The sequence below is a fragment of the Oncorhynchus mykiss genome, chromosome 1, assembly GCF_013265735.2.
Source record: "Oncorhynchus mykiss isolate Arlee chromosome 1, USDA_OmykA_1.1, whole genome shotgun sequence".
In the NCBI taxonomy this organism is placed as follows: Eukaryota; Metazoa; Chordata; class Actinopteri; order Salmoniformes; family Salmonidae; genus Oncorhynchus; species Oncorhynchus mykiss.
In genome coordinates, this window is record NC_048565.1 from 39,201,586 (window position 1) to 39,227,501 (window position 25,916).

Sequence of the window (25,916 nt, forward strand, 5' to 3'; positions counted from 1 at the left end):
ATTTGTTACAATGCTATTTTAGGCTTGGGGTTGAGGTTAGGGTTTAGGGAAAATAGGATTTTGAATGGGAATATATTATTACTCCGGGGAGGGAGGGAGATCTTGGTTTGTGTGTACTGTGAAATGAGGGATGATGAGGCTTTGCAGTGTGGGATGTGTGACATATGGCTGGCTAGGAGTTTCTCAGAATTCACACCTCTTTAGTCCATCTCTCCCCTCTTGTCTCCAATCTCTCCCATCTCTCCCCTTCAAATCACCTCTCTTCCCTAATGTCTCCCCTCCTATCCTGTCCTCTCTTCCATTGTCCTCTCTTTTATATTATTTTCCCTCTCCAGTCCTTAGTTTCTTCCCCTCGAATCTCTCCCTCAGGTCTTTCCCCTCCTCTCTTCTTTCCTTCATCTCCTGCAGCAGACAGACAGCAGAATGGATTTGAAGCAGTCCAACTCATGATTTATCATTGGTCGTCCTGACTGTCACAGTCTCAGCTTCTAGTAATTAACCTTTTTCATTAGCCTCCCTTCATTCTCCACTTCATTCTCTACTCAATCTTCCCTTCACTGTTATGCACACATTTCACAATGCCACAGCGTTGTTATTGTGACACCACTGAATGGTTCTCTATGTATGTATTCTGCCAGGTAATTCATTATGAATTGGCTCTTGTTACAGAATTGCCCTGAATAACAGGTGTCATGGAAAGACAAAGCCCAGATCCAGATAGACATATGAAACACACTGGATTAGCTCTGAGGGAGCAACCAAACAATTAGTCTGGATTTCACAATAATCAATTAGCCTGCATTTCAAAGTGAATAATTAGCTTGCATTTCAAAAACACAATTAGTTTGCATTTCAAAATGAATAATTAGTGTTTCTGAGAGAAACCCTAGAGTTTCTGTTTTAATTTGTGCTTTAGTCAGTGGACCAGGACTGAGTCTGCCAGCCAGGGACTCACCATGGAGGTTTGATTAGCCCACTTTGCACCTGTGTGTGTGTGTCGGAGTTTCCGTTAGCCGGTAATTGCTGGCTTTTGTCCGAAAATAAAACCCAATGAAAGCTGATAATTTAAATATTGTTGCCGGCCAAATTTACTGGGAGAAAAAAACAACGGTAGGCAGGCTATCAGCATGCCACCCACAGGGTTGGGGAGTAACAGATTACATGTAATCTGTTACATGTAAGGGATTACAAAAAACGGTAACTGTAATTCGATATGTTACCAGCAAAAATATTGTAATCAGATTACAGATACTTTTGAAATTCTAGATGATTACTAGAGGATGTTTGTAAAAAATATATATTTTACACTTCTCTGTCTCAATCACATTCAAATCACCATTGAAAGAAGGCGCAAGTTTAAGTTTGTTCCACCTGAGCGAGCCTGACCACAAGTCAGAGACTACTCTGATAACACACCAAATGTGTTTGATGGATTCCGGGAAAAGAGCAGAAATAGCTTTTGTGGGCTACAGTCCAAGCTATGCCTTCCAATGGTGGGACTGCTGTTGGCATCCAAAGATTATCCTATTTTAATAAACACTTGGAGGTAAGGATGACAGTAGTGGTGTAGTCTACGGCGATATGGATATCACTTATTATTCATATCTACATAGCGCATTGATGTGAATCACACTGCTGCTCTCTCATTTAGCTATTTGCGCCTTACATATTGTGGTTGTGGATGGCTGTTCACAAATCTAAATGTGCATTTGAACCCAATATTGGTTGAATTCAAGAAGTTTACACTGCCTATCAATCTTTTTTTTTTTTACCAGTGGACAGCCAATGAAAAATGCACTCTTGCAACAGCTGCATAGCGCGGATCCCAGCCTATGGAGTAAAAGTGGGGCTTTTATTGCTCAATCTAATTCATGCTGATAAAACACTTTTGATGGACTTAAAGGGGCAATCTGTAGTTGCTACATCAATTTTTGGACTTAGAAATGATATATATTAATGTAAAGATATAATTTAATTGTATTATTATACAGTGCCTTGCGAAAGTATTCGGCCCCCTTGAACTTTGCGACCTTTTGCCACATTTCAGGCTTCAAACATAAAGATATAAAACTGTATTTTTTTGTGAAGAATCAACAACAAGTGGGACACAATCATGAAGTGGAACGACATTTATTGGATATTTCAAACTTTTTTAACAAATCAAAAACTGAAAAATTGGGCGTGCAAAATTATTCAGCCCCCTTAAGTTAATACTTTGTAGCGCCACCTTTTGCTGTGATTACAGCTGTAAGTCGCTTGGGGTATGTCTCTATCAGTTTTGCACATCGAGAGACTGAAATTTTTTCCCATTCCTCCTTGCAAAACAGCTCGAGCTCAGTGAGGTTGGATGGAGAGCATTTGTGAACAGCAGTTTTCAGTTCCTTCCACAGATTCTCGATTGGATTCAGGTCTGGACTTTGACTTGGCCATTCTAACACCTGGATATGTTTATTTTTGAACCATTCCATTGTAGATTTTGCTTTATGTTTTGGATCATTGTCTTGTTGGAAGACAAATCTCCGTCCCAGTCTCAGGTCTTTTGCAGACTCCATCAGGTTTTCTTCCAGAATGGTCCTGTATTTGGCTCCATCCATCTTCCCATCAATTTTAACCATCTTCCCTGTCCCTAATGAAGAAAAGCAGGCCCAAACCATGATGCTGCCACCACCATGTTTGACAGTGGAGATGGTGTGTTCAGGGTGATGAGCTGTGTTGCTTTTACGCCAAACATAACGTTTTGCATTGTTGCCAAAAAGTTCCATTTTGGTTTCATCTGACCAGAGCACCTTCTTCCACATGTTTGGTGTGTCTCCCAGGTGGCTTGTGGCAAACTTTAAACAACACTTTTTATGGATATCTTTAAGAAATGGCTTTCTTCTTGCCACTCTTCCATAAAGGCCAGATTTGTGCAATATACGACTGATTGTTGTCCTATGGACAGAGTCTCCCACCTCAGCTGGAGATCTCTGCAGTTCATCCAGAGTGATCATGGGCCTCTTGGCTGCATCTCTGATCAGTCTTCTCCTTGTATGAGCTGAAAGTTTAGAGGGACGGCCAGGTCTTGGTAGATTTGCAGTGGTCTGATACTCCTTCCATTTCAATATTATCGCTTGCACAGTGCTCCTTGGGATGTTTAAAGCTTGGGAAATCTTTTTGTATCCATATCCGGCTTTAAACTTCTTCACAACAGTATCTCGGACCTGCCTGGTGTATTCCTTGTTCTTCATGATGCTCTCTGCGCTTTTAACGGACCTTTGAGACTATCACAGTGCAGGTGCATTTATACGGAGACTTGATTACACACAGGTGGATTGTATTTATCATCATTAGTCATTTAGGTCAACATTGGATCATTCAGAGATCCTCACTGAACTTCTGGAGAGAGTTTGCTGCACTGAAAGTAAAGGGGCTGAATAATTTTGCACGCCCAATTTTTCAGTTTATGATTTGTTAAAAAAGTTTGAAATATCCAATAAATGTCGTTCCACTTCATGATTGTGTCCCACTTGTTGTTGATTCTTCACAAAAAAATACAGTTTTATATCTTTATGTTTGAAGCCTGAAATGTGGCAAAAGGTCGCAAAGTTCAAGGGGGCCGAATACTTTCGCAAGGCACTGTATGTAGTAGAAAGCGATAGGTTAGAAGAAGCCTACATAACCAACCCATAAAGTAAAATGTAATATCCATATATGGCCAGCTATGTAAACTTTAACATTGATTTATCCTGCCATAGATGTCGTTCAATTGGTAACATACATTTTTGTCTTCTTCTAATGCCTCTTAAGGGGAAAGTAATCTAAAATTAACTGAAGAATCAGATTACGGTACTGAGTTTGGGTAATCCAAAAGTTATGTCACTGATTACAATTTTGGACAGGTAACTAGTAACTGTAATGTATTACATTTAGAAATTAACCTACCCAACCCTGGCCACCAACCACTTTACAATATGAGCTGGAAGCTGTATGCATTTTGAAAACATACTTAATTGTTTGAAACCTGCATGTTTTACTTCATATTATGAAGCATCTCTTACCTTGCTTCAAAATCCGACCATAGAAACATGTAGGGAATTATTTTTTAGGATACTTCATAGGAGGAGCATGAGTTTCAAGTTTGGGGATGCATTCACTTTATACTACTACCGATCTGCGTGCCAGTTATGATTTTCGTATACACATTTTTGTGGAATAGTTTTATTTCAATAATAACGTTTTTGTTTCTCAAAATCATTGTCACATGGTTAACCATAAAAATCTTAAAATGATACAAAACCGCATTCAGTTGGTGTCTATTCCACAAGTAACCACCGGCTAAATCTATGACGTTAAAATGCCTATTTACTCTGTTCCATCTAACTGCAAAATCCACTGTCTCATGAGCACAGCCAGGCACTTTATAAACTCGATGTCACGATCGTCGTAAAGGGGAGACCAAAGCGCAGCGTGATTAGAATACATTCTTCTTTATTGAAGGAAGAACACTTAAACAAAAACAACAAAAACGAACGTGCCGCTAATACCAACGAGTGCAGACACAGGCAACTAGACAATAACCCACCAACCACAATACAAAACAGGCTACCTAAATATGGTTCCCAATCAGAGACAACGACAAACACCTGCCACTGATTGAGAACCATATCAGGCCAAAACACATAGAAACAGACTTAACTAGACTTGCAACATAGAATGCCCACTGAAATCTTAACCTTGACCAAACAAAACATATAAACAAACAACGCAAATAATGGTCAGAGTGTGACACTTGATCTCCACTATAAAAAACATCTAGACATAATCTCACATTTCTTTCAGACTAACATTTAGTTTTCAACAGCTGAGTTTGAATTAAACCTTGGTATCTGTCTCTCCAACATTTGCAACATTGTTTCAATATTCAAATATTCCAGCTATCCCATAGTAATGAATGTGTCGGGACGAGACAGACAGGCAGGCAGCGTTTCTTAGCCAGTCAAAATCATGAATCAGCTGGCATCATTTTTATGGATATATACAAAGAAATGTCAATTGAAAAAGGTCAAATTAAACGAAGTGCAGCTAGTTTGCAGTCTTTCCAGCTTCAGTTTGAAGTTATTGTATTAGCTGTGTTGTTGGCTAGCTCCTCTGAACAACAGTGTCCTAACGAGAGAGCACATTTTCTATGCCAGGCGAAATACCGCCTCATTAGCTCATTGTTATGTATCCAAATAAATGTCACTAGAAAACAGCTTAAAAATGCAAATGCGGCTACTTTGCTGTTATTCTGGCTGCACTTTTTGACACGACTGTAAGTTAGCCGTAGTTGGCTAGCTAGCAAGCAAGGGATAAAAAAAATGTCTCAACATTTTTCATTATTCTCAAGACACATTATCTAAACACATATTTTAGATGCTTTTCACTGAAAGATGCAACTCAATAATCAGCAAGGACTTTTGCCACACATGCTGCCTATGAAAGACTTCCTCATATGCCATCGTTCTCCTGTTGTAATCCTAGTCATACAGTATTAGCAACCCATACAAAATTTCTCCATCTTTAGATTCACCATCTTTCTCAGTTTCTAACTGAGATATTCATCTCTGTCATATACCGCTCTCATCAGGTGCAGTGTTTAGAATGTTTTTTTTCCCACTAATTGCATTTTGGCAAATGTTTCAAAATTACTTTTTATTGGCTACTTCCTAGATTATGGTAATTCATCCTGTTAAAATGAATTACCATAATCTAAATGTGATTTCTGTAATTCTGAGCACTGTTGGTGGATGCCCTAATGGGTTATGCACCCAATACATATGGGTCCGGTAAATATCTCAAATGGCAGATAAATGTAAATCTTCCCGGTCACATTTTCCTATCGGAAACCCTGGTGTGTTTGTGTGTGTGCATTTAGTACGTACGTCCATGATAAGAACAACAAAAGCACAATCAATGAGCAATTCAGCAGATACATTTCTTTTGATGTGCAGTGTGCGTGTACGTCAATGCATGTGTGTGTGAGTGACTGTGAGGGCACAGAACATTAAAAAGCACAGCGACAGCAGTCAATGAGCTACGACTGTGAAGCTGACATTTCCAACTCTGGAGAGTGGCTGACTAAACACTGACTCATCCTGCTGTGTGTGAGAGGGTTTGTGTAGGATGTGAATGTTGATGTGCATTGGGCTGGCTCTGCTTGTGGAGGGTAGGGTATAACACACAACCTGAATTAAAGTGCATGGTGGTTAAAGTGAATTACAGGTATTGTCATCTCTATCCAACAATTGAGACCAATGTTCTTCCTTAAGAGATAGACATGATTGACACAGTCTCCAATAATCTGGATAGGCTGCTGTGCACTCCCCCTGCTCAGGCACCAGGAAATAGGCTCAGTCTCAGTCAATCCAGCCACTGTGGGCAGGCTGAGCCAAGCTACCAAGAAGAGGGTCTCTGGCTGATTAACTCTGCCAACATCCCCCCAGAACACACACACACGTGTGGTGGTGAAATAAGGGCTCAGACTGAGCAGCTCTGTCAGGCACCACTGAGCTGGAGCCAATCCCCAGAGGCCAATATTGACTCTGTCACAGAGAGTGGAAGCCAGCATACCTCTGGAGGAGAGGACAGAACAGAAGACAGAACAGGTCTGACACACACACACACCAGGACATTGAGTCAGGTTATTGAGTCAGGTAGCGTTGGATTGTGTTCATTACCTTAACAGACAGAAATCATGTGCTCTGCAATGGACTAAAACAGAATAACTGATAGAGATTAGCCAGAATCTCAGCTGGTGTATGTTCAGTCCTGCTTGAGCGAGAGGGGAAGCGAAAGAGAGACATGGGCAAAACAAGAGTGGGAACAAGAGATTGGGAGACAGTGGGTGGAGAGAGGGGGGGCAATCAGAGAGAGTGAGAGAGATACAGAAAAGAGAGAGGTAGAAAGAGGTAGAGATAGTCAGTTAGAAAACAGTGAGAGCGCAAGAAAGAAGAAGCAGAGAAGGAGAGCATTTAAGGAAAAAGGCCATTTTAAGCTTGGGAATTAGGTTTAAGAGTTAGGTTAGAATTGGGGTTAGGTTTAGCTTTTTGGGTTAGGTGTTAATGTGGATGCTACCATGATTCCGAAAAATCATTAATGAATTGTAAATAATGATAAGTGAAAAAGTTACCAATGCATAAATCCTCCAAGAAAATCCTAACCTTCCCTGTTCTCGGTAATTGTGAGAGGTTAGCATGTTTTGGAAGGATGGTGTTTGTGCATCTGTAACGATTCATTCATGATTATCTGTAATCATGGTAGCATCCACATCATGGTAGCATCATGGTAGCATCCACACGAACCCCCTAGAGTAGATGTCTAAGGCCCTGCGGAAATCTAATTGTCATAATAAAAAAATCACCATAAATATCTGTCAGTTTAAGCTTTTTTGCAATTCTACGCATCCACCTATGTCGCACTTCCTCATCTGCTGTGAAAGGTGACAGAGCTAGATCTGTGTTTGTCAGACCATGAGACATCCCGCAAATCAGTCTTCTCACAAAATAATCTGTTTGTGTCCGAGCGATTTGTCCTTCAAACTTAAGATGAGACTCTCACAAACACGATGGTGTTTTCCGCTTTGCTCTATGGCCCCCACAAGAATCTTAGGACTCTGAAGTCGGTTCAGCTGATCTGCCAACCTCTGTCTGTAGCGTCCAAACAGTTTGGGCTACACACTAATATGACCCCTCTGTGGAAAGGTGAGACTCTCACAAACACATACAGTGGGGGAAAAAAGTATTTATTCAGCCACCAATTGTGCTAGTTCTCCCACTTAAAAAGATGAGAGAGGCCTGTAATGTTCATCATAGGTACACTTCCACTATGACAGACAAAATGAGAAAATAAAAAAAAATCCAGAAAATCACATTGTAGGATTCTTAATTAATTTATTTACAAATTATGGTGGAAAATACACGATTCCATATGTATTATTTCATAGTTTTGATGTCTTCACTATTATTTTGCAATGTAGAAAATAGTAAAAATTAAGAAAAACCCTTGAGTAGGTGTGTCCAAACTTTTGACTGGTACTGTATATATAGAGAACGTTTAGTGCCAAAAATAAGGGGTTAAATACATGTAAAAAAATATATGTTTCCTGATCTTTCTTATACCTCTCAGATATAGAACAGACACTTCAGAACAAACTTCCCTTAGATTTTTTGGGGTGGGGACTATCTGTTCCATGTAGTGAATCTGTTATTCAATGTGTTTGTATGGGCTTCAAGGGGTCTTACAATTCTAAATCAAATACCTAAATGATCCTTGGTATGACCTTCTTAATAAAGAAGGGTTTAGACTGTTATGGTTAAAATGTAGATGTGTTCAGAAACATATTCGAATCTTATTTACAAAAAACGTCACTCCAAAATTACACAACACATTATTGACCATTCATTTCCGCTGGGCACAACCCCAAAAAACTGTGTTTTTGTGTCCAAATGTATCCAGCAAGTTTGTGGAGTCACAAGCTTGATCTAGTCATTGCATGCTAGGAATATGGGACCAAATACTAAACCTTTGACAACATTTAATACACTATAAGTTAAATTGTCCAAACACTTATGACACCTTCAAAGGGGGGTACTACTTTCAAGTTTTATTAGTTGTATGTACAGGATACACATGGTATACACCGTCCAAACAAAATGCTTAATTGCAGGTTCTTTCTCGACAATGCAACAGCAATAATAAATAAAAGATAAGAATATGAAGATAAAGTAAATGGCTAGATACATAAATTAAATTCATTTCTAAATGGTAAAATAGATATGAATGAAAGCACCCTCAAAAGGTGACATTATATGACATTACTATCGCCTCATATAAAACATTAGATCTCAAATCCAAACTGCTGGAGTATAGAGCTAAATTAAAAGTTTTAGCTTCACTGTGTGTTTTGAGCTGAATATTGAGAGTTGAGAAATAAAAAGTATACCTACAGAAGGACCCTCTTCTCTTTAGCATGGACAACAGTAGTTGCTTCCTAAGTTGTGTTTAACCTAAATTGCATTATGACGTGTTAAAAAACATTTGCACGAGGGAAGAGAGAGAGTGTGAGGTTTTCTCATTAGAGCAGCCAGCCCCAGCGAAACAGGCACATACAGGAATCATGAAGATAACATGCTTTACAGTTTGACCAAAGTATGGTTTTAGCCGCCCCAAAAATATAACGTTTTGATTGAGGTGACCAGGTAGAAGGTGCAGCTCACACCAGTGCGACCAATTCCAAATTTAACTTGCACGGGCAAGTCAAGAGGTCGCAAAATGCGTCTAAAGGGTTGCAGTCTGGAGCCCTGGGTGTGTGTTTGTGTGTATGGGTCACCCTGTTAGTCTCCCTGCCGGTCTGTGTCTGTGCGTGCGCATGCGTCCGTATCTGTGTGCTGTGATGCATGCAGTCTGTCAAATCTCTTTTTGTGTTTGTCCATATTTTGTAGGATGTGTTTGTGCTGAGGTATGATTGGCTGCGTGACTGAGTTTGACTTGCTTCTTTGTGTGTTACTATAGTGATTCCTCTGAGGGCTCACACACGCTCTCTGTCAAATCAAATACATTTTAATTGGTCACATGCAGATGTTATTGCGGGTGTAGTGAAATGCTTGTGTGTGTGTGTGTGTGTGTGTGTGTGTGCGTCCAGACTGCTGTTCATTGAGGAGTGTAAAGGTCTCTGTATCTCTGACGCCGTCACTCAACAGATTGGCAGAATTAGTAACGATTCTGTGCTGATTCTCATCTCTGACACACATGAACACAGCATGACTCAAACTACATGTATAGTACAGAATATCTTCAGCAAGATTATTTTCCTCTTATCTCTCTCTTTCACAAACACACCTGAACGCACAGAGCATGAGTCTCGTACTGTCCATACTGTACTGACAACTGCCATCATGACCCCACTTAAATGTATTTCAGACACACACACACACACACACACACACACACACACACACACACACACACACACACACACACACACACACACACACACACACATACACACACACACACACACACACACACACACACACACACACACACACACACAGCTCAGTGTGGATTCCAGTGCTGAGCTCCAGTCTCCTCAACATAGCAGGCAGGTCTCTCTGAGACTCCGCTTGAGATTATCCTATCAACGGGCCCTGAAGAACTGTAATATTCAATGTTTCTCGAAGGACATGTAGAGAAGTCGCCGATAGACATGGCTGCTTTGTTTCAGGCTCCTGAGCAACTTTCCAGTATTTTTAAAATGTATTATGTTATTTCTCACGATATTAACCCAGAACGTTCTTTGCATTATTACATACAGCCAAAATAACTTTTGGATATCAGAGAGGCAGTAACACATCAACATTTTGACCAGGAATACGACTTTCCTGAATTGGATCCTTTTTTTGTACCTTCCAGGGCGATTTATCTTATCCCAGAGGCTGCTCCAAGACGCTGCCGGCGGAGAAGAGTTATTCAGAGTGCTTTTAGTCGTGGCGTGCACACCATCCCCCGCTTCCGAGTATATTACTCACTAATGTTCAGTCCCAGACAATAAAGTAGACAAACTCAGGGCGAGGATCTCCTTCCAGAGAGACATCAGACACTGTAACAAACTCTGTTTCATGGAATCATGGCTCTCTCCGGATATACTGTAGTTCTGTCCTTGAGCTGTTCTTGTCTATTGATGTTCTGTATTATGTCATTCTGTATTATGTTTCATGTGAGCTGCTGCTTTTGCAACAGCTATTAGGGATCCTAATAAAAAAACAAATACTGTCCCCGTCCATACAGCCAGCTGGGTTTTCAATACATCGTGCTGATAGGAATAAATAAGAAAGGCAGAGGTGTATGTTCCATGAACTAATGGTGTGATTATGATAATGTACAGGAACTCAAGTCCTTTTGTTTGCCCGACCTAGAATATCTCACAATGAAATGGGACCACATTACCTCCCTAGAGAACTTTCTTCGATTATCATCACAGCCGTGTATATCCCCCCTCATGCCGATACCATGACAGCTCTCAACTACACTGGACCTGGTGCAAACTGGAAACGGCATATCCTGAGGCTGCATTTATTAAAGCAAATCTGATGAAAATGCTACCAAAGTTCTATAAACAAATCGTACTCGCACTTCAAAAACTCCTGACCATTGTTACTCTCCCTTCTGGGATGGCTACAAGGCCCTCCCCCGACCTCCCTTCGACAAATTAGATCACGACTACATTTTGCTCCTCCCTTCCTATAGGCAGAAACTCCAACAGGAAATACCTGTGCTAAGGTTTATTCAACGCTGGTCTGACCAATCGGAATCCATGCTTCAAGACTGTTTTAATCAGGCAGACTGGGACATGTTTCCTCTGAGAATAACATTGACGTATACACTGACACTGTGACTGAATTTGTCAGGAAGTGTATAGGGGATGTTGTTCCCACTCTGACGATTAAAACCTATCCAAACCAAAAACCGTGGATAGAAAGCAGCATTCGCGCAAAACTGAATTGTGCAAACCACCGCATTTAACCACGGCAAGGTGACTGGGAATATGATCGAATACAAACAGTCCCCTTATGCCCTCCGTAAGGCAATCAAACAGGAAAAATGTCATACAAAGTGGAGTCGCTATTCAATGGCTCAGACAAGACGTGTGGCAGGGACTCCAGAAAATCACAGATTACAAAGGGAAAACCAGCCTTGTCGCGTAACACAGTGCCGTTGACATGGGCCGCTCCCGAGAACTGTGAGCTCTTGTTCTCCGTGGCCGATGTAAGTAACACATTAAACGTGTTAACCATTGCATGGCTGCCGGCCCAGACGGTATCCCTAGCCACGTCCTCAGAGCATGCGCAGACCAGCTGGCTGGAGTGTTTACGGACATATTCAATCTCTCCCTATCCCAATAGATCCACGGATGAATGATTCTCCATCACACTGCACACTTCCCTATCCCACCTGGACAATAGGAATACCTATGTAAGAACACTGTTCATTGACTACAGCTCAGCCTTCTACACCATAGGGTCTTGGACTTCCTGATGGGCTGCCCCCAGGTGGTGAAGATAGGCAACACTTCCACTACGCTGATCTTCAACACAAGTGCCACAGAAGGGTTCGTGCTCATCCCCCTCCTCTACTCCCTGTTCACCTACGACTGTGTGGACGCACACAACTCCAACAACTTCATTAAGTTTGCTGACGACACGACGTGGTAGGCCTGATCACCAATGACAATGAGCCATCCTATAGGGGGAGGTCAGTGACCTGACAGTGTGGTGCCAGGACAACAACCTCTACCTCAACGTCAGCAAGACAAGGGAGCTGATCGTGGACTACAGGAAACAGAGAGCCGAGCACGCCCCCGTCCACTTCGACAGGGCTGTAAGGATTAAACATGGTCCACACACACCAACCCAGTCGTGAAGAAGGCACAACAACGCCTCTGCCCCCTCAGGAGGCCCGTCAAGATTTGGCATGGGCCCTAATATCCTCAAAGTTCTACAGCTGCACCATTTGAGAGCATCACCGCTTGGTATGGTAACTGTTTGGCATCCGACCGCGAGGCGCTACAGAGGGTAGTGCGTACGGCCCACTACATCACTTGTGCCATCCAGGACGTCTATACTAGCTGGTGTCAGAGGAAGGCCCTAAAAATTATCAAAGCCTCCAGCCACCCAAGTCATAGACTGTTCTCTCTGGTACTGCAGTACAAGTGGTACCGGAGTGCCAAGTATAGGTCCATGAGGCTTCTAAATAGCTTCTACCCCCTTCCTATTGCCTAATCACATTACCCCTACGTACCTAATTTACATCGTACCCTTGGACAATGACTAGGTACTGGTACCCCGCGTATATAGCCAAGTTATCGTTACTCATTGCGTATTTCTTCCTCGTGTTATTATAAAAAAATGATTTTTTTTTTCCTCTCTGCATTTGGAAAGGGCCAGTAAATAAACATTTCACTGTTAGTCTACACATCTTACATTTTAGTCACTTTTATCCAGAGCGAGTTACATCAACAGATTTCTTTTACCTAGTCAGGTCAGGAATTTGAACCAGCGACCTTTCGGTTACTGGCCCAACGCTCTTAACCGCTAGGCTACCTGCGCCCAACGGCACTTGTTGTTCACGAAGCATGTGACAAATATAATTTGATTTGAGCAGTCAGTGAAACCGAACTCTGCAGGGATTTGGTACCAGTCAGATATTGCCAGACTGCCAGTAAAGTTGGAGGCCACAGACAGAAGGCACTGTCCGACTGTGTGGAGGACAGAGGAAGGGTGTAGTGTACAGAATATGCCTTCCCCTAGCCTTAAAAGCTATTTTATGAGTGAGTGGGATTGTGGACTCTGTCCGCAGGTACCACATTGGGACATTTCTGTGTCACGTGTCCGCAGGTACCACATTGGGACATTTCTGTGTCACGTGGCGGAGGTTTTGTAATGTATTTGTCTGTCTCTAGCTGTCTGAAAATGTCATGTGTGTGTACATGTATGCCCTCGTGCTATCGATGTGTTTCTTTGGTTTTCATTGGGACTTGATATCAGTATCTCCAATGTTCTTTTTCTGTGTCTGCAGGTGTTCGGGGATTATTATCACTTCCGTCATCACACCGTAGTGAAGAAATCCCTATCAGGCCACAGGGGAACATATGTCCGACTGCAGAAGGAACCACAGGTATGTTACTGAGTCATAAATATGCAAATGTCCCTCCAAACCACACAATAACAGCTGGACCTGTCTGTGTTTGCATTCTTATTTTGTGGCGCGTATTGATTTTATCCAAATGTTAATGAGAAGAGGAATCCTGACATTAGCCCATCTGTTACACAAGGACGTTCACAGACCCAGAAGTTTGCTTTGTTTAGGCAGCTGGCTGTAACTGCGCTCTCAGCTCTCTCGACAACCTCGAAGTCTGCTTGTTCTATTCAAATCCTCCAGCATAATTGTGCATCAAAACTCTACTTTTCAAGTTCAGTTCCTCGAGCATGCTCTCATTCTGCCTTATGCAGTACAGTTACAGGCAGAACTGTATTGTTTGGATCATTGTTCATTTTGTCAAAAATAACTATGACAAACGAATGACGACAACGAGACGAGATGCAATGAAAATGTTTTTGATAACTGTAGCAAATTAGTTTTCATTTTAGTTGACGAAAATGTGACGAGAATTCCACTTGAGACTAATGAACATTTCATTTGACAGAAAGCTCCTTCCTCATCACTTTTTCCCCCGGTCTGATGCATGGTCTGATTGAGCTTATGTGCACGGCTCTCCCACTCAGCTACGGGCGGTCACTCCAGTCACTCGACAATCTTTTGATCTGATGCACAGCCAGGACACAATTGTAACTAACCTAAGCTAGAAACAATCATGTTTACACTCTATTACGTGTAATTTAGTGTGCTGGGGTATTTGGGTAGAGATCAGGCCTTTTATGTACTACTACTACTGTAAATCTAAAGGGAGTTATCCAGATGCTCATTCTGGAGGACTCTTATGTTCCAAAAGCCCAAATACAGATGTAGGATCTTAATTTGAGCCATTTTGCTACAGCAGGAAAATAATCCTGCAGCAAAAGGAAATGTGGATTACAATTATTGGAGAAAAAAATGTGTAGGGGTTGATACATTTTTCATTGGGGCAAATCAAGTCTGACATTTTAAAGTGGAAATTACAAACAAGCCTTTCTAAACATGGAATACACTACAAGTTTGCATTACAATGGAGTAATTAAAAATGAGTTCCTACATCTGTATGCACCCTGATGAAAACGCTGGAAGAGCTTGACACAGCCCCAGGCTGTTGTGCCCACGCTGCTTTCTGGGCCCGGACAGTGTGTTAGCTTTAACCCTTGGCCTCCAGTCCTCAGGGCTTCTGGTAGTAAAGCATCACCTTAGCACATATGAGTTGTTTCTCCAATTCGGTGCCTTTTGAAAGGTGTCACTTGGTGTAACTTTATCTTCATAAATGACTTTGTCAAAGCAACAAAATAACTAGGGCTTTAAAATAATGGTGAAAACTTGGAGAAATTTTGGGGTTAAGTGGATTCAAATATTCCTAGAATCATAGAGGAAGGACATGTCAAAGTGCTGATTTTTGGCACTTTAGCAAGTCTTTATTTATATTAAAAATTAGGTTTAGGCCTCCCGGGTGGCGCAGTGGTTAAGGGCGCTGTACTGCAGCGCCAGCTGTGCCACCAGGGACTCTGGGTTCGCGCCCAGGCTGTGTCGTAACCGGCTGCGACCAGGAGGTCCGTGGGGCGACGCACAATTGGCATAGCGTTGTCCGGGTTAGGGAGGGGTTGGCCGGTAGGGATATCCTTGTCTCATCGCGACTCATGTGGCAACCAAGGTTGCCAGGAGCACGGTGTTTCCTCTGACACATTGGTGCGGCTGGCTTCCGGGTTGGATGCGTGCTGTGTTAAGAAGCAGTGCGGCTTGATTGGGTTGTGTATCGGAGGACGCATGACTTTCAACCTTCGTCTCTCCCGAGCCCGTACGGGAGTTGTAGCGATGAAAACAAGATAGTAGCTACTAATAATTGGATACCATGAAAAAGGGGGTAAAAAAAATAATTTAAAAAATGAGGTTTATTGAATTAAATTCTTCATGTGGTCTATACTAAAAGACACTTCATTTAATATAACAGGCTTTTAAAATTCAATATTGGTGCACGATTTCTACTTAAAATATCAAAGGGTTGGGTCCAGAATCTGCTTTCATCCCAATTTAGGCCTCTTTACTTTGACGACACAAACTAGGTCCAGAAGAACTACGTGTGTAGTTTAAAGAGACGGCTCTAGATTCAAATCTCTCTTTAATGTATGTCTCCCACACTACATCCGGAGGTATGGCGGTGGTGTGGGAGACATACACACTACATACCCCCCCTCTGAATGGTTCAATGTTAAGACAACGGCTCTCCCACACCACGTCCCTGTAATAATTACCCTAATTACCTTAATACCACTAGACAGCATTTTTGCTCTGTTAGCCAAATGGAAAATGAAAGGCTTGTAAAATATTCACACATTTGTGAATCATTGCATTAATCAAGTGTGCAACACAATATGGTTTAGATGAGAAGCTCATGTATAGTTTGAATTGCTGTCCTTATTTGGTTTGTCTGTCTACTATGGAATTTACGGTATGCTAATAGCTACACTCACACATGAAGCAGGAATGTGGCTTTGGCCACACGACCTCCAAGGCTAGTGTAAACAGAAAAACACAACATCTGATGTTGAAGAGAAAGATCTCACTAGATATATTTTACTACATAGGGCAACTTTGTCACACACACACACACACACACACACACACACACACACACAGAGAGAGAGGGATTAGTTCCCCCCCCATGCTGCAGATGAAAAGGGTTCGGGCTGGGGAACAGCTTGTCCAGGGTAACCTCGTTCTAACAGAGCCTGCCCAGGGCGAGGCCAGGGGCACTCTGTCAGACAGCGACCACAACAGTAGAGTTGCCAATACACTTAAGAGAAGGTCAAATGTGTGTGGGTGCATGCACACCTGTTCTGAATAAAACACATTCATTGTGTTGGTGTGTTTTCCCCAAGATGGATGTACAAAGTAGGGTTTCATCTGAATATTAATGAACTCAATGTCTTTGCTGAACATGGAATAATACAGAGGAGAGAACTATGTTTGTGACGGTATAATGTAAGGATTAGGCAAATAATGCATGTAAAACTTCAGCTATCTCCTCTGATTTAATACTAGACCTGTCTCTCCCATTCATCACATTGTCTCGTGTCTTCAGCCCTGCCTGGCTGACATACTGCTTATGTACATCTGCTTTGAATAATCACACAGCGTCCCATAACCCCTGCCATTAACCTGTCATTAGGGATGAGCATTTGAAATGATTTCAATATTTGAATAATATGTTATTTTTTCGGATATCCAGATAGTCGAAATACATGTGTTTTAAAGGATTTTTCATTATTTTTCAATGGAGACTTGCTCGCACGAGAGAGGGGAGGGGCAAGATAGGAGCAGGGGCCTGTGCGTGTCACAGAGGGAGAGAGGGAAAGTAGCGAATCTGACTTGTGCTAGTTAACAAACTTTCATACTTTCATATCTGTTAGTGCCTGTATGGACTGCATCAAATGGTTGGAAAGAAGCTAGCTAGCTACCGTAGCAAGGCTAATTGAAGCTATTTAGAGGCATCCTTGTCCTCAAATGAACTCCATTCATATGAAACAACAGCCTACCTGATAGTTGATCATTGTAGCCTACTCCTTCTCATTTAGCCAACTTAATTCCTTAATTTTAATTCCATTTTAATTAGAAATCTCCCTCTTCACTTGTCACACATGGAGCCTCTGACTGTAACGCCACTTTTTTGACTGACAATAAGAATAAGTGTGAAGTGTAATCATTAAAATTATTGTTTTATAAACATTTGAAATGTAATGGTATATCCTTGTAGCCTATGTAGTGAATTCACATTTGTATTGAATTACAAAGCCTTTAAATATATATGTATTTGAATAACTGTGCCCGTCCCTAATTATAATCTCCTCCTCCCTCTCTCTTTTCCTCTCCTCTACTCTCTCTCTCTTTTCCTCTACTCTCTCTCTTTTCCTCTCCTCTACTCTCTCTCTCTTTTCCTCTACTCTCTCTCTTTTCCTCTACTCTCTCTTTTCCTCTCCTATCTCTCTATTTTCCTCTACTCTCTCTTTTCCTCTCCTATCTCTCTCTCTTTTCTTCTCCTCTACTCTCTCTCTCTTTTCCTCTCCTCCACTCTCTCTCTCTCTTTTCCTCTCCTCTCTCTCTCTCTTTTCCTCTCCTCTCCTCACCTCTCTCTCTTTTCCTCTCTCTCTCTCTCTCTCTCTCTCTCTCTTTTCCTCTCATATTCTCTCTCTCTCTCTCTTTTCCTCTCCTCTCTCTCTCTCTTTTCCTCTCCTCTCCTCACCTCTCTCTCTTTTCCTCTCTCTCTCTCTCTCTCTCTCTCTCTCTTTTCCTCTCATATTCTCTCTCTCTCTCTCTTTTCCTCTCATATTCTCTCTCTCTTTTCCTCTCCTATCTCTCTCTCTTTTCCTCTCCTCTCTCTCTCTCTTTTCCTCTCCTCTCCTCACCTCTCTCTCTTTTCCTCTCCTCTCTCTCTCTCTTTTCCTCTCCTCTCCTCACCTCTCTCTCTTTTCCTCTCTCTCTCTCTCTCTCTCTCTCTCTCTTTTCCTCTCATATTCTCTCTCTCTCTCTCTTTTCCTCTCCTCTCTCTCTCTCTTTTCCTCTCCTCTCCTCACCTCTCTCTCTTTTCCTCTCTCTCTCTCTCTCTCTCTCTCTTTTCCTCTCATATTCTCTCTCTCTCTCTCTTTTCCTCTCATATTCTCTCTCTCTCTCTTTTCCTCTCATATTCTCTCTCTCTCTCTCTTTTCCTCTCATCTTCTCTCTCTCTCTCTCTCTCTTTTCCTCTCATCTTCTCTCTCTCTCTCTCTCTCTCTTTTCCTCTCTTCTCTCTCTCTCTTTTCCTCTCTTCTCTCTCTCTCTCTCTCTCTCTCTCTCTCTCTCTCTTTGAATAAGGGTTTCAAATTTGGGAAAATGACACTCTCTAATTGTTTTATATTTTTGACATTTTGTCAGGAAATGCAGCTCCGTCTCAGGTTCTGCTGTTGTGCAGTGGTTGCACAGCCTTTCCTCTACAGGGAGCCAGGTTTTCCTGTGTCTATCCTTCTCAATGGCAAGGCTGTGCTCACTAAGCCTGTACTTTGTCAAGGTTTTTCTAAAGTTTTGATCAGTAACCATGGTCAAATATTTAGCCACAGTGTACTGTCGATTTAGGGCCAGTTAGCACTGCATTTTGCTTTGTGCTTGTGTTTGTGTTTCCCAATAAGCAATATAGTTTTGTTTTGACTGTGTTGTAATTTGGTTTATCCTGGTTGATTGGATGTTCTGGTCCTGAAGCTTCAGTGCGTTAGTAGAACAGGTTTGTGAACTTAGCCCCAGGACCAGCTGGATAAGGGGACTCTTTTCTTTGCTCAGCTATTGGCATTGCAGGGCTTGGTAATGATATGAGAGGGGGTCACTGTATTTTAGATGTTTAGTGGATATTGGCCTAATTCTGCCCTGCATGCATTGTTTGTAGTTTTCCTCTGGACATGTAGGAGAATCTTACAGAACTCTGCATGCAGGGTTTCAATGGGGTGTTTGTCCCATTTGATGAAATCTTGTTTTGCAAGTGGACCCCACACCTCGCTGCCATAAAGTGCAATTGGTTCAATGACATATTCAATTAGTGTTAGCCAAATTTTAATAGGTATTTCAATTTGAATTTGCTTTTTAATGGCGTAGAATGCCCTGCATGCTTTGTCTCTCAGCTCATTCACTGCCTCATTAAGGTGTCCAGTTGAGCTTATTTTTAAACCTAAGTAATTGTAGTGTGTGCAGTACTCTCTCTCTCTCTTTTCCTCTCATCTTCTCTCTCTCTCTCTCTTTTCCTCTCATCTACTCTCTCTCTCTTCTCCTCTCTCTCTCTCTCTTTCATCTTTTCCTCTCATCTTCTCTCTCTCTCTCTCTCTCTCTCTCTTTTCCTCTCATCTTCTCTCTCTCTCTCTCTTTTCCTCTCATCTTCTCTCTCTCTCTCTCTTTTCCTCTCATCTACTCTCTCTCTCTTCTCCTCTCTCTCTCTCTCTTTCATCTTTTCCTCTCATCTTCTCTCTCTCTCTCTCTTTTCCTCTCATCTTCTCTCTCTCTCTCTCTTTTCCTCTCATCTACTCTCTCTCTCTTCTCCCCTCTCTCTCTCTCTCTCTCTCTCTCTCTTTCATCTTTTCCTCTCATCTTCTCTCTCTCTCTCTCTTTTCCTCTCATCTTCTCTCTCTCTCTCTCTTTTCCTCTCATCTACTCTCTCTCTCTTCTCCTCTCTCTCTCTCTCTTTCATCTTTTCCTCTCATCTTCTCTCTCTCTCTCTCTTTTCCTCTCATCTACTCTCTCTCTCTTCTCCTCTCTCTCTCTCTCTCTCTCTTTTCCTCTCATCTTCTCTCTCTCTCTCTCTTTTCCTCTCATCTACTCTCTCTCTCTTCTCCCCTCTCTCTCTCTCTCTTTCATATTTTCCTCTCATCTTCTCTCTCTCTCTCTTTTCCTCTCATCTTCTCTCTCTCTCTCTCTTTTCCTCTCATCTACTCTCTCTCTCTTCTCCTCTCTCTCTCTCTCTTTCATCTTTTCCTCTCATCTTCTCTCTCTCTCTCTCTCTCTTTTCCTCTCATATTCTCTCTCTCTCTCTCTTCTCCTCTCTCTCTCTCTCTTTCATCTTTTCCTCTCATCTTCTCTCTCTCTCTCTCTCTCTCTTTTCCTCTCATCTTCTCTCTCTCTCTCTCTCTCTATTTTCCTCTCAACTTCTCTCTCTCTCTCTCTCTTTTCCTCATCTTCTCTCTCTCTCTCTTTTCTTCTCATCTTCTCTCTCTTTTCCTCTCATCTCTCTCTCTCTTCTCATCTACTCTCTCTGTCTTCTCTCTCTCTCTCTCTCTCTCTCTCTTTTCCTCTCATCTCTCTCTCTCTCTCTCTCTCTCTCTCTCTCTCTCTCTTTCCTCTCATCTCTCTCTCTCTCTCTTCTTCTCATCTACTCTCTCTCTCTTTTTGTCTCATCTACTCTCTCTATCTTTTCCTCTCCTCTACTTTCTCTCTCTCTCTCTCTTTTCCTCTCCTCTACTCTCTCTGTGAGGGGCAGAAGGAATCGATATGTTTCAGGGCCTCACCGTTACTTATTGCATACTTAGGAGGGGATATTTGCAGGCCCTACTCTCTCCGATCTCCTCTCGCTCTGTGGAGTTTGTAGATGACACACACACACACACACACACACACACAGTGCAGTGATTCTGGAGGCTGTGGCAGTGGCCTTATGGTTTATGTATCTCCTCTCTCTATAAGCCAGACACAGTGTCTAGCAGCCCAGCATTAGATTTGCATTTGTTTGACTGTAGTTAGCTTCATGTCCTTTTTTCAATAAGATAATTTATTGGGCTAGACACTATGACTAGACAGACACTAGACAGACACTACCCACTGGACCACGTATATCGAGCAGAAAGTTCTGGCACATTTGCCTACAGCAGGGTGATGAAACACACATATACACACACATACGCACAACTTCTCAGCAGATTAATGAGATTTGCCTCCTAACTCTCACTTTAGATGTTGCTAAACTAACCCCGCTGGACAGTTTGTAAAGTCTGTATGCGGCTGTAGGACCTTAACCATTAGAGCGTTGACGGCCACATGAAAGCCAACGTGGGAGGCAGACTGTGGATAGTTGTCTATCATGTCATGGTTGTTTCATTACCAGAGCTAATGGGTGTGTGTGTGTGTTCCTCTCTAGGTGCGTTGGGTGGAGCAGCAGGTGTCGAGGCGGAGGAAAAAGAGGGATGACTACAGCGAACCTTCCGACCCCAAATTCTCCCAGCAGTGGTACCTGGTGAGCAAGGTAGTAATAATAATTATTCACTTATTTTATATAGAGCTTTTTTTTATTACAGAAAGTATCTCAAAGGCACTTTCTCAAAGGTAAAAGTCAGATCCCCCATAACACCGTACCCTCTATACTGTACCGAAGCCAGGAGTTCTCCCTTGTTGAACACTTTGGACAATTTTAATTAGAACCTCTTTAACACCCCTTTTGATATTATCTCAAATGTACAAGACAGCAACATAAATACCTGTAGTGATATAGGGATTAAGCCAAGGCAGCTGTGTTAAATGCCTCAAGGAAAACAAGATCTAATCAAATGAGCTAATTGAATAGCTGTCTCCGGGCATTTAGAGTAGCCGTAGGGAAACGATAGAAATGCACTTCACTGCTGTTTACCCCGTTCACACCTTCAGACCAAAGAAACCTGCTGCCGTACAGAGAGGGCAGGATGTTCAGAGTATTTCAGTGAGAAACCGACTTTGTTTCCCCCCAGTCTGTAAGTCTCTTGATATTTAGCTGAAACAGCTGGATGTGCTGCCTGCTGAGGGCACTCATCACCTGGGTATCGTTTATCAAACTGAATGTCGTCAAAAAGTTCTAAAGGGCACTTTGTTTACTTCAACTGTCAAGGCCCAAGTTTATTTGCCATGTGTAATGAATAATTGATGGCAATGACTACATGGAAATAATACATTGTCTGCAGGCAGCACTGGAAGGACAGTTTGCCAAAGTTGAAAGCTGATTAACAGGACTGTGACTCTGTTATCAACCGGTTGTCATTCATCAATATAAATGTCACCAAATGCTCCTCAGTTTGTCATATGTTTGAAAGGCTCCAGATCAGAGCTAATGAAACAGAAGGCCATGATGAAACCTGTAGCACTGTTGCTTTCAGAAATAGACAATGTCCATCCTCCTTCTCTCATTTTCTCCTTCTCATAGGCTCAGGGATGCTTTGAATTCCCCTTATCCTCCTCCTCATTTTCTGAACTAAGCCATGTGGTGATGTGAATGGATTAATTCCAGCATTGACTGGGCCAGACATAAATCACCTGTGAATGGAAGGCTGTGAAACTACCTCTGTCATTCAGCATTACTGCTCTAATCGGCTGAAGGCTCTGAGCCTGTTCTGCTGTTTGTTTGAGGCTGTTCCACCGTTCCTCTAAAGCCAAACACGGGAGGATTGTTTGTAATGAGGTTTGCATGGGATGAATGCAGATGTTATAGGGTGATATTGCATACAAGCCTTTTGGACAGTGTATACTAACCTTTTATTTGTCCTGTCTGAGTATTTCCTCATGGAATACAGGGTTTGCACATAGTAGGTACTGCCATAGACTGTTCAACTAACGATTGAAAATAGTTACAACATTTTCTTCCTCATAGGCTGAATAAATAAGACGACATTATACTGTATGCCTCAAGGATGACACAAGCAGGAAATAACTGCCTTAGTCTGTGTAGTCCCTTAGACCATGTCAGCAGCACAGTGGCTTCCCTGGGGCTAAAGGCCCTGACAGTGCATTGGCCCAGCAGGATGATTGCCTTGTTAGGAGAAATCAGCAGGGAGGTTTGGGAGGTGGAAAAAGGACCCCTAGGGGGAAGCATATTTTTTCACTCTACCTCTTTCACTCTGTTTTTCTCTCTGCCTCCTTCCTTCTTTCCCTTTCTCTCTTTTTTCTATATTTTTGTCTTCACTCCCCATCTATCTCCTACATTTCACTCTTTATCTGTCACTTCCTACACATTCTCCTCTGCTCTATCTCGCTTCCCTCTCCTGCATTTCTCCCTGCTGGTTAAAGTGGAGCTGTTTTTATAATTCCCCTGAGCAAGGTAAATGCTCTCATCAGGATCTCTCACTTATTCATATTTCCAGCTGCAGGCCTGCTTCCTCTGACAGGGAAATTATAGTCAGCCCCTGCTCTGTTCGGCTTAGCCCCTCCAAAGAGGCTTCCCAGAGACACACTGTGTGTCAGACGCGGCGCCAGGATAAAGTGACTAAGGGGGCAGTTGAAATCGCTGATTTCTAGGCTAACCTGGGCTGGCTCCTCTGTTCCAAGATCATCAGAAATAGTCTGAGATGGAAACTGCTGTGGAGCCATTGTCCTGACGGAACTTGTGGAAGCGTGGGTAGGCTCTGCACACGGAGCTAGCTGGAACTCGGCAGCATCATCGCTGCTGGGCTGAGCGGCAGGCTCGGTGGTATGATGCTGCTGCTGCTCATCGTTCTCCTCCTCCTTTGTTTGGGTACTTTGGCAAAGGCAATTTCTGATATCCATTGTGGCAGATTAGCTGGTTCAAGCTGGCTAAATAGGCCAAGGCTAATAACACGAACACGTTTTACAGCTAGCTAGCTGTCACGCCCTGACCTTAGTTATCTTTGTTTTCTTTATTATTTGGTTAGGTCAGGGTGTGACAAGGGTGGTTTGTTTCATTTTTGTATTGTCTAGGGGTTTTTGTATGTCTAGGGTTTTTTCTAGTCTATGTGCTTATATGTCTACGGTTGCCTAGATTGGTTCTCAATCAGAGGCAGCTGTTTATCATTGTCTCTGATTGGGAACCATATTTAAGAAGCCATATTCCTTGGTTATTTTGTGGGTTGTTATTCTATGTTTAGTTGCCTGTTTGCACTAGTCATATAGCTTCACAGTTCTTTTTGTATAGTTTTGTTCAGTGTTCGTTCTTTTCATTAAAAGAGTTATGTACGCTTATCACGCTGCGCCTAGGTCTCCTCATTATGACGACCGTGACACTAGCTAAGAGTGAAGCAGCTTCAACGGTAAACTTGACCCCGCCCTTATCAATCAAATTCAAATATTACAGGTGGTGGCATATGACGTTATTCAGCTACCGTAGAGATGAGAAGTGAGAGGTGTTTTTTTCCCCGCTTTTTGTAGAAACCCAAAGGAGTCATACATAACAGGCCAATGGCTTCCCATAGCCCCCCAATACACGCCGCTGTCCCCTGTGCTGATTTTTGTTTTGCCGACCTGTCACTCAATTAGGACTGTCCACGACTAAAAAAAAATCTTGATCGACCAGGAGTCGATTGGTAAAAATTTTAAAACATGTATTTTTCCATATATTGACAAATTCTATGTGTTTTAATCAAATCAAATATATTCACTGAGCTTGTCTGATGCTTTAAGCAAACGGTTTGATTAAATAATTAAGACACCCAAATGACTAGAGGGAGTCCGACAAGCAATTGATTAGATTTTTATTTAACTAGGCAAGCCAGTTAAGAACAAATTATTATTTACAATGACAGCCTACCGGGGAACAGTGGGTTAACTGCCTTGTTCAGGGGCAGAACAACAGATTTTTACCTTGTCAGATCGGGTATTTGATCCAGCAACCTTTCAGTTACTCCAACCACTAGGCTACCTGCCGCCCCTGATTGTGCCGGGCCAGGCTCAGACTTGCTGCGCTGTGTAAAAAAACAAAACAGCGAGTGACTGTGTGACTAGCACCAGTTGTGTGTCTCGCTCCTGCTGCAGCGACCACCACAGAACGTCAAAGTGTTTATCGAGCTGTACTTGTTGCTGAAACTGCACCATAATTGCAGACATTTCTGACTGAAAAGTTCCATTACCAAAACCCCTAATTTGTTTAGGAAAAACATTCCCTTTTATCCTCAACCCTTGCTCTCTTTACATGACATGTATGCATCGCATGCACACGACCAAATACCTATTTGCACGGGACTAGTATTACTAGAGAACGTTGCTTATGTAATTATTACTTTGTTTTTCCAGAGGATTAGTTTTTTCCCAAACCGTCCCCTGTAATTCATAGTTTTGTTCAATAAATTGACAGTTATGACGAAAGCCTGGAGGTTTTTATTCTAGGCATGAAGATACAGTATTTGTCATTGCCATCAGCTGGTCCAACCCCTGAAATACATGAAAAACTAAAAGATGTACAGCATTAAAGAAGAGCCAACAGAGTAGGAGTTCAACAGGAAAAAGTGTTGGGCAACACTGGCCTAAAATGCTCCAACTTGCACATGTTACTTGTAAAAGTTCCACTCTTGCAACACAGCAGCCTCTGGCACTCCAGAACGGCCTGGAGAGGAGGGTCAGGTTAAAGGTGTTTTTCCTCTCACTAGAGAATGCAGCCTGAGGCCCCAACACACTGAAGGCTCCCAGAATCTCCAGGTGTTAGAACCTCCGGTCTAGGCTGTCCTGGAGGCCAACAAGAAATGAATCCATTACCTAATTACAGCACAAAACAGAAAATAAGTGATTAATAACTGTTTATTTTAGTTTATCCAACGCACATGATGTAACATTGGTTTCATCACAGCATCTGAAAACCAATGTTTTTACCTCCTCTCTGAACCCAAGCCCAGAACTGCTCCCTGGTCTTGTTCTTCTCCATCTGGCCTCTCCCTCTTTTCCTTGATGTTGAATGTGCCCAAACCCATTGGGTCATCGAGGTCCTGGTGGAGTTGGCTCAGAAATAAACA

General features: G+C 42.3%; 1 protein-coding gene across 3 annotated transcripts in view; it reads left to right on the top strand.

The window, feature by feature from the left end:
• LOC110522396 (furin) overlaps window positions 1–25,916 on the top strand; it is a 171,500-nt gene that overhangs the window by 78,586 nt on the left and 66,998 nt on the right. For 2 of the 3 annotated variants that reach the window (XM_036977108.1, XM_036977103.1), the window contains exons 3-4: window positions 13,591–13,689; window positions 21,356–21,460. In XM_036977108.1, coding sequence (XP_036833003.1) covers window positions 13,591–13,689; window positions 21,356–21,460 — 204 coding nt within the window. The remainder of the gene's footprint in view (window positions 1–13,590; window positions 13,690–21,355; window positions 21,461–25,916) is intronic. The other variant, XM_036977112.1, reaches the window with a different exon arrangement.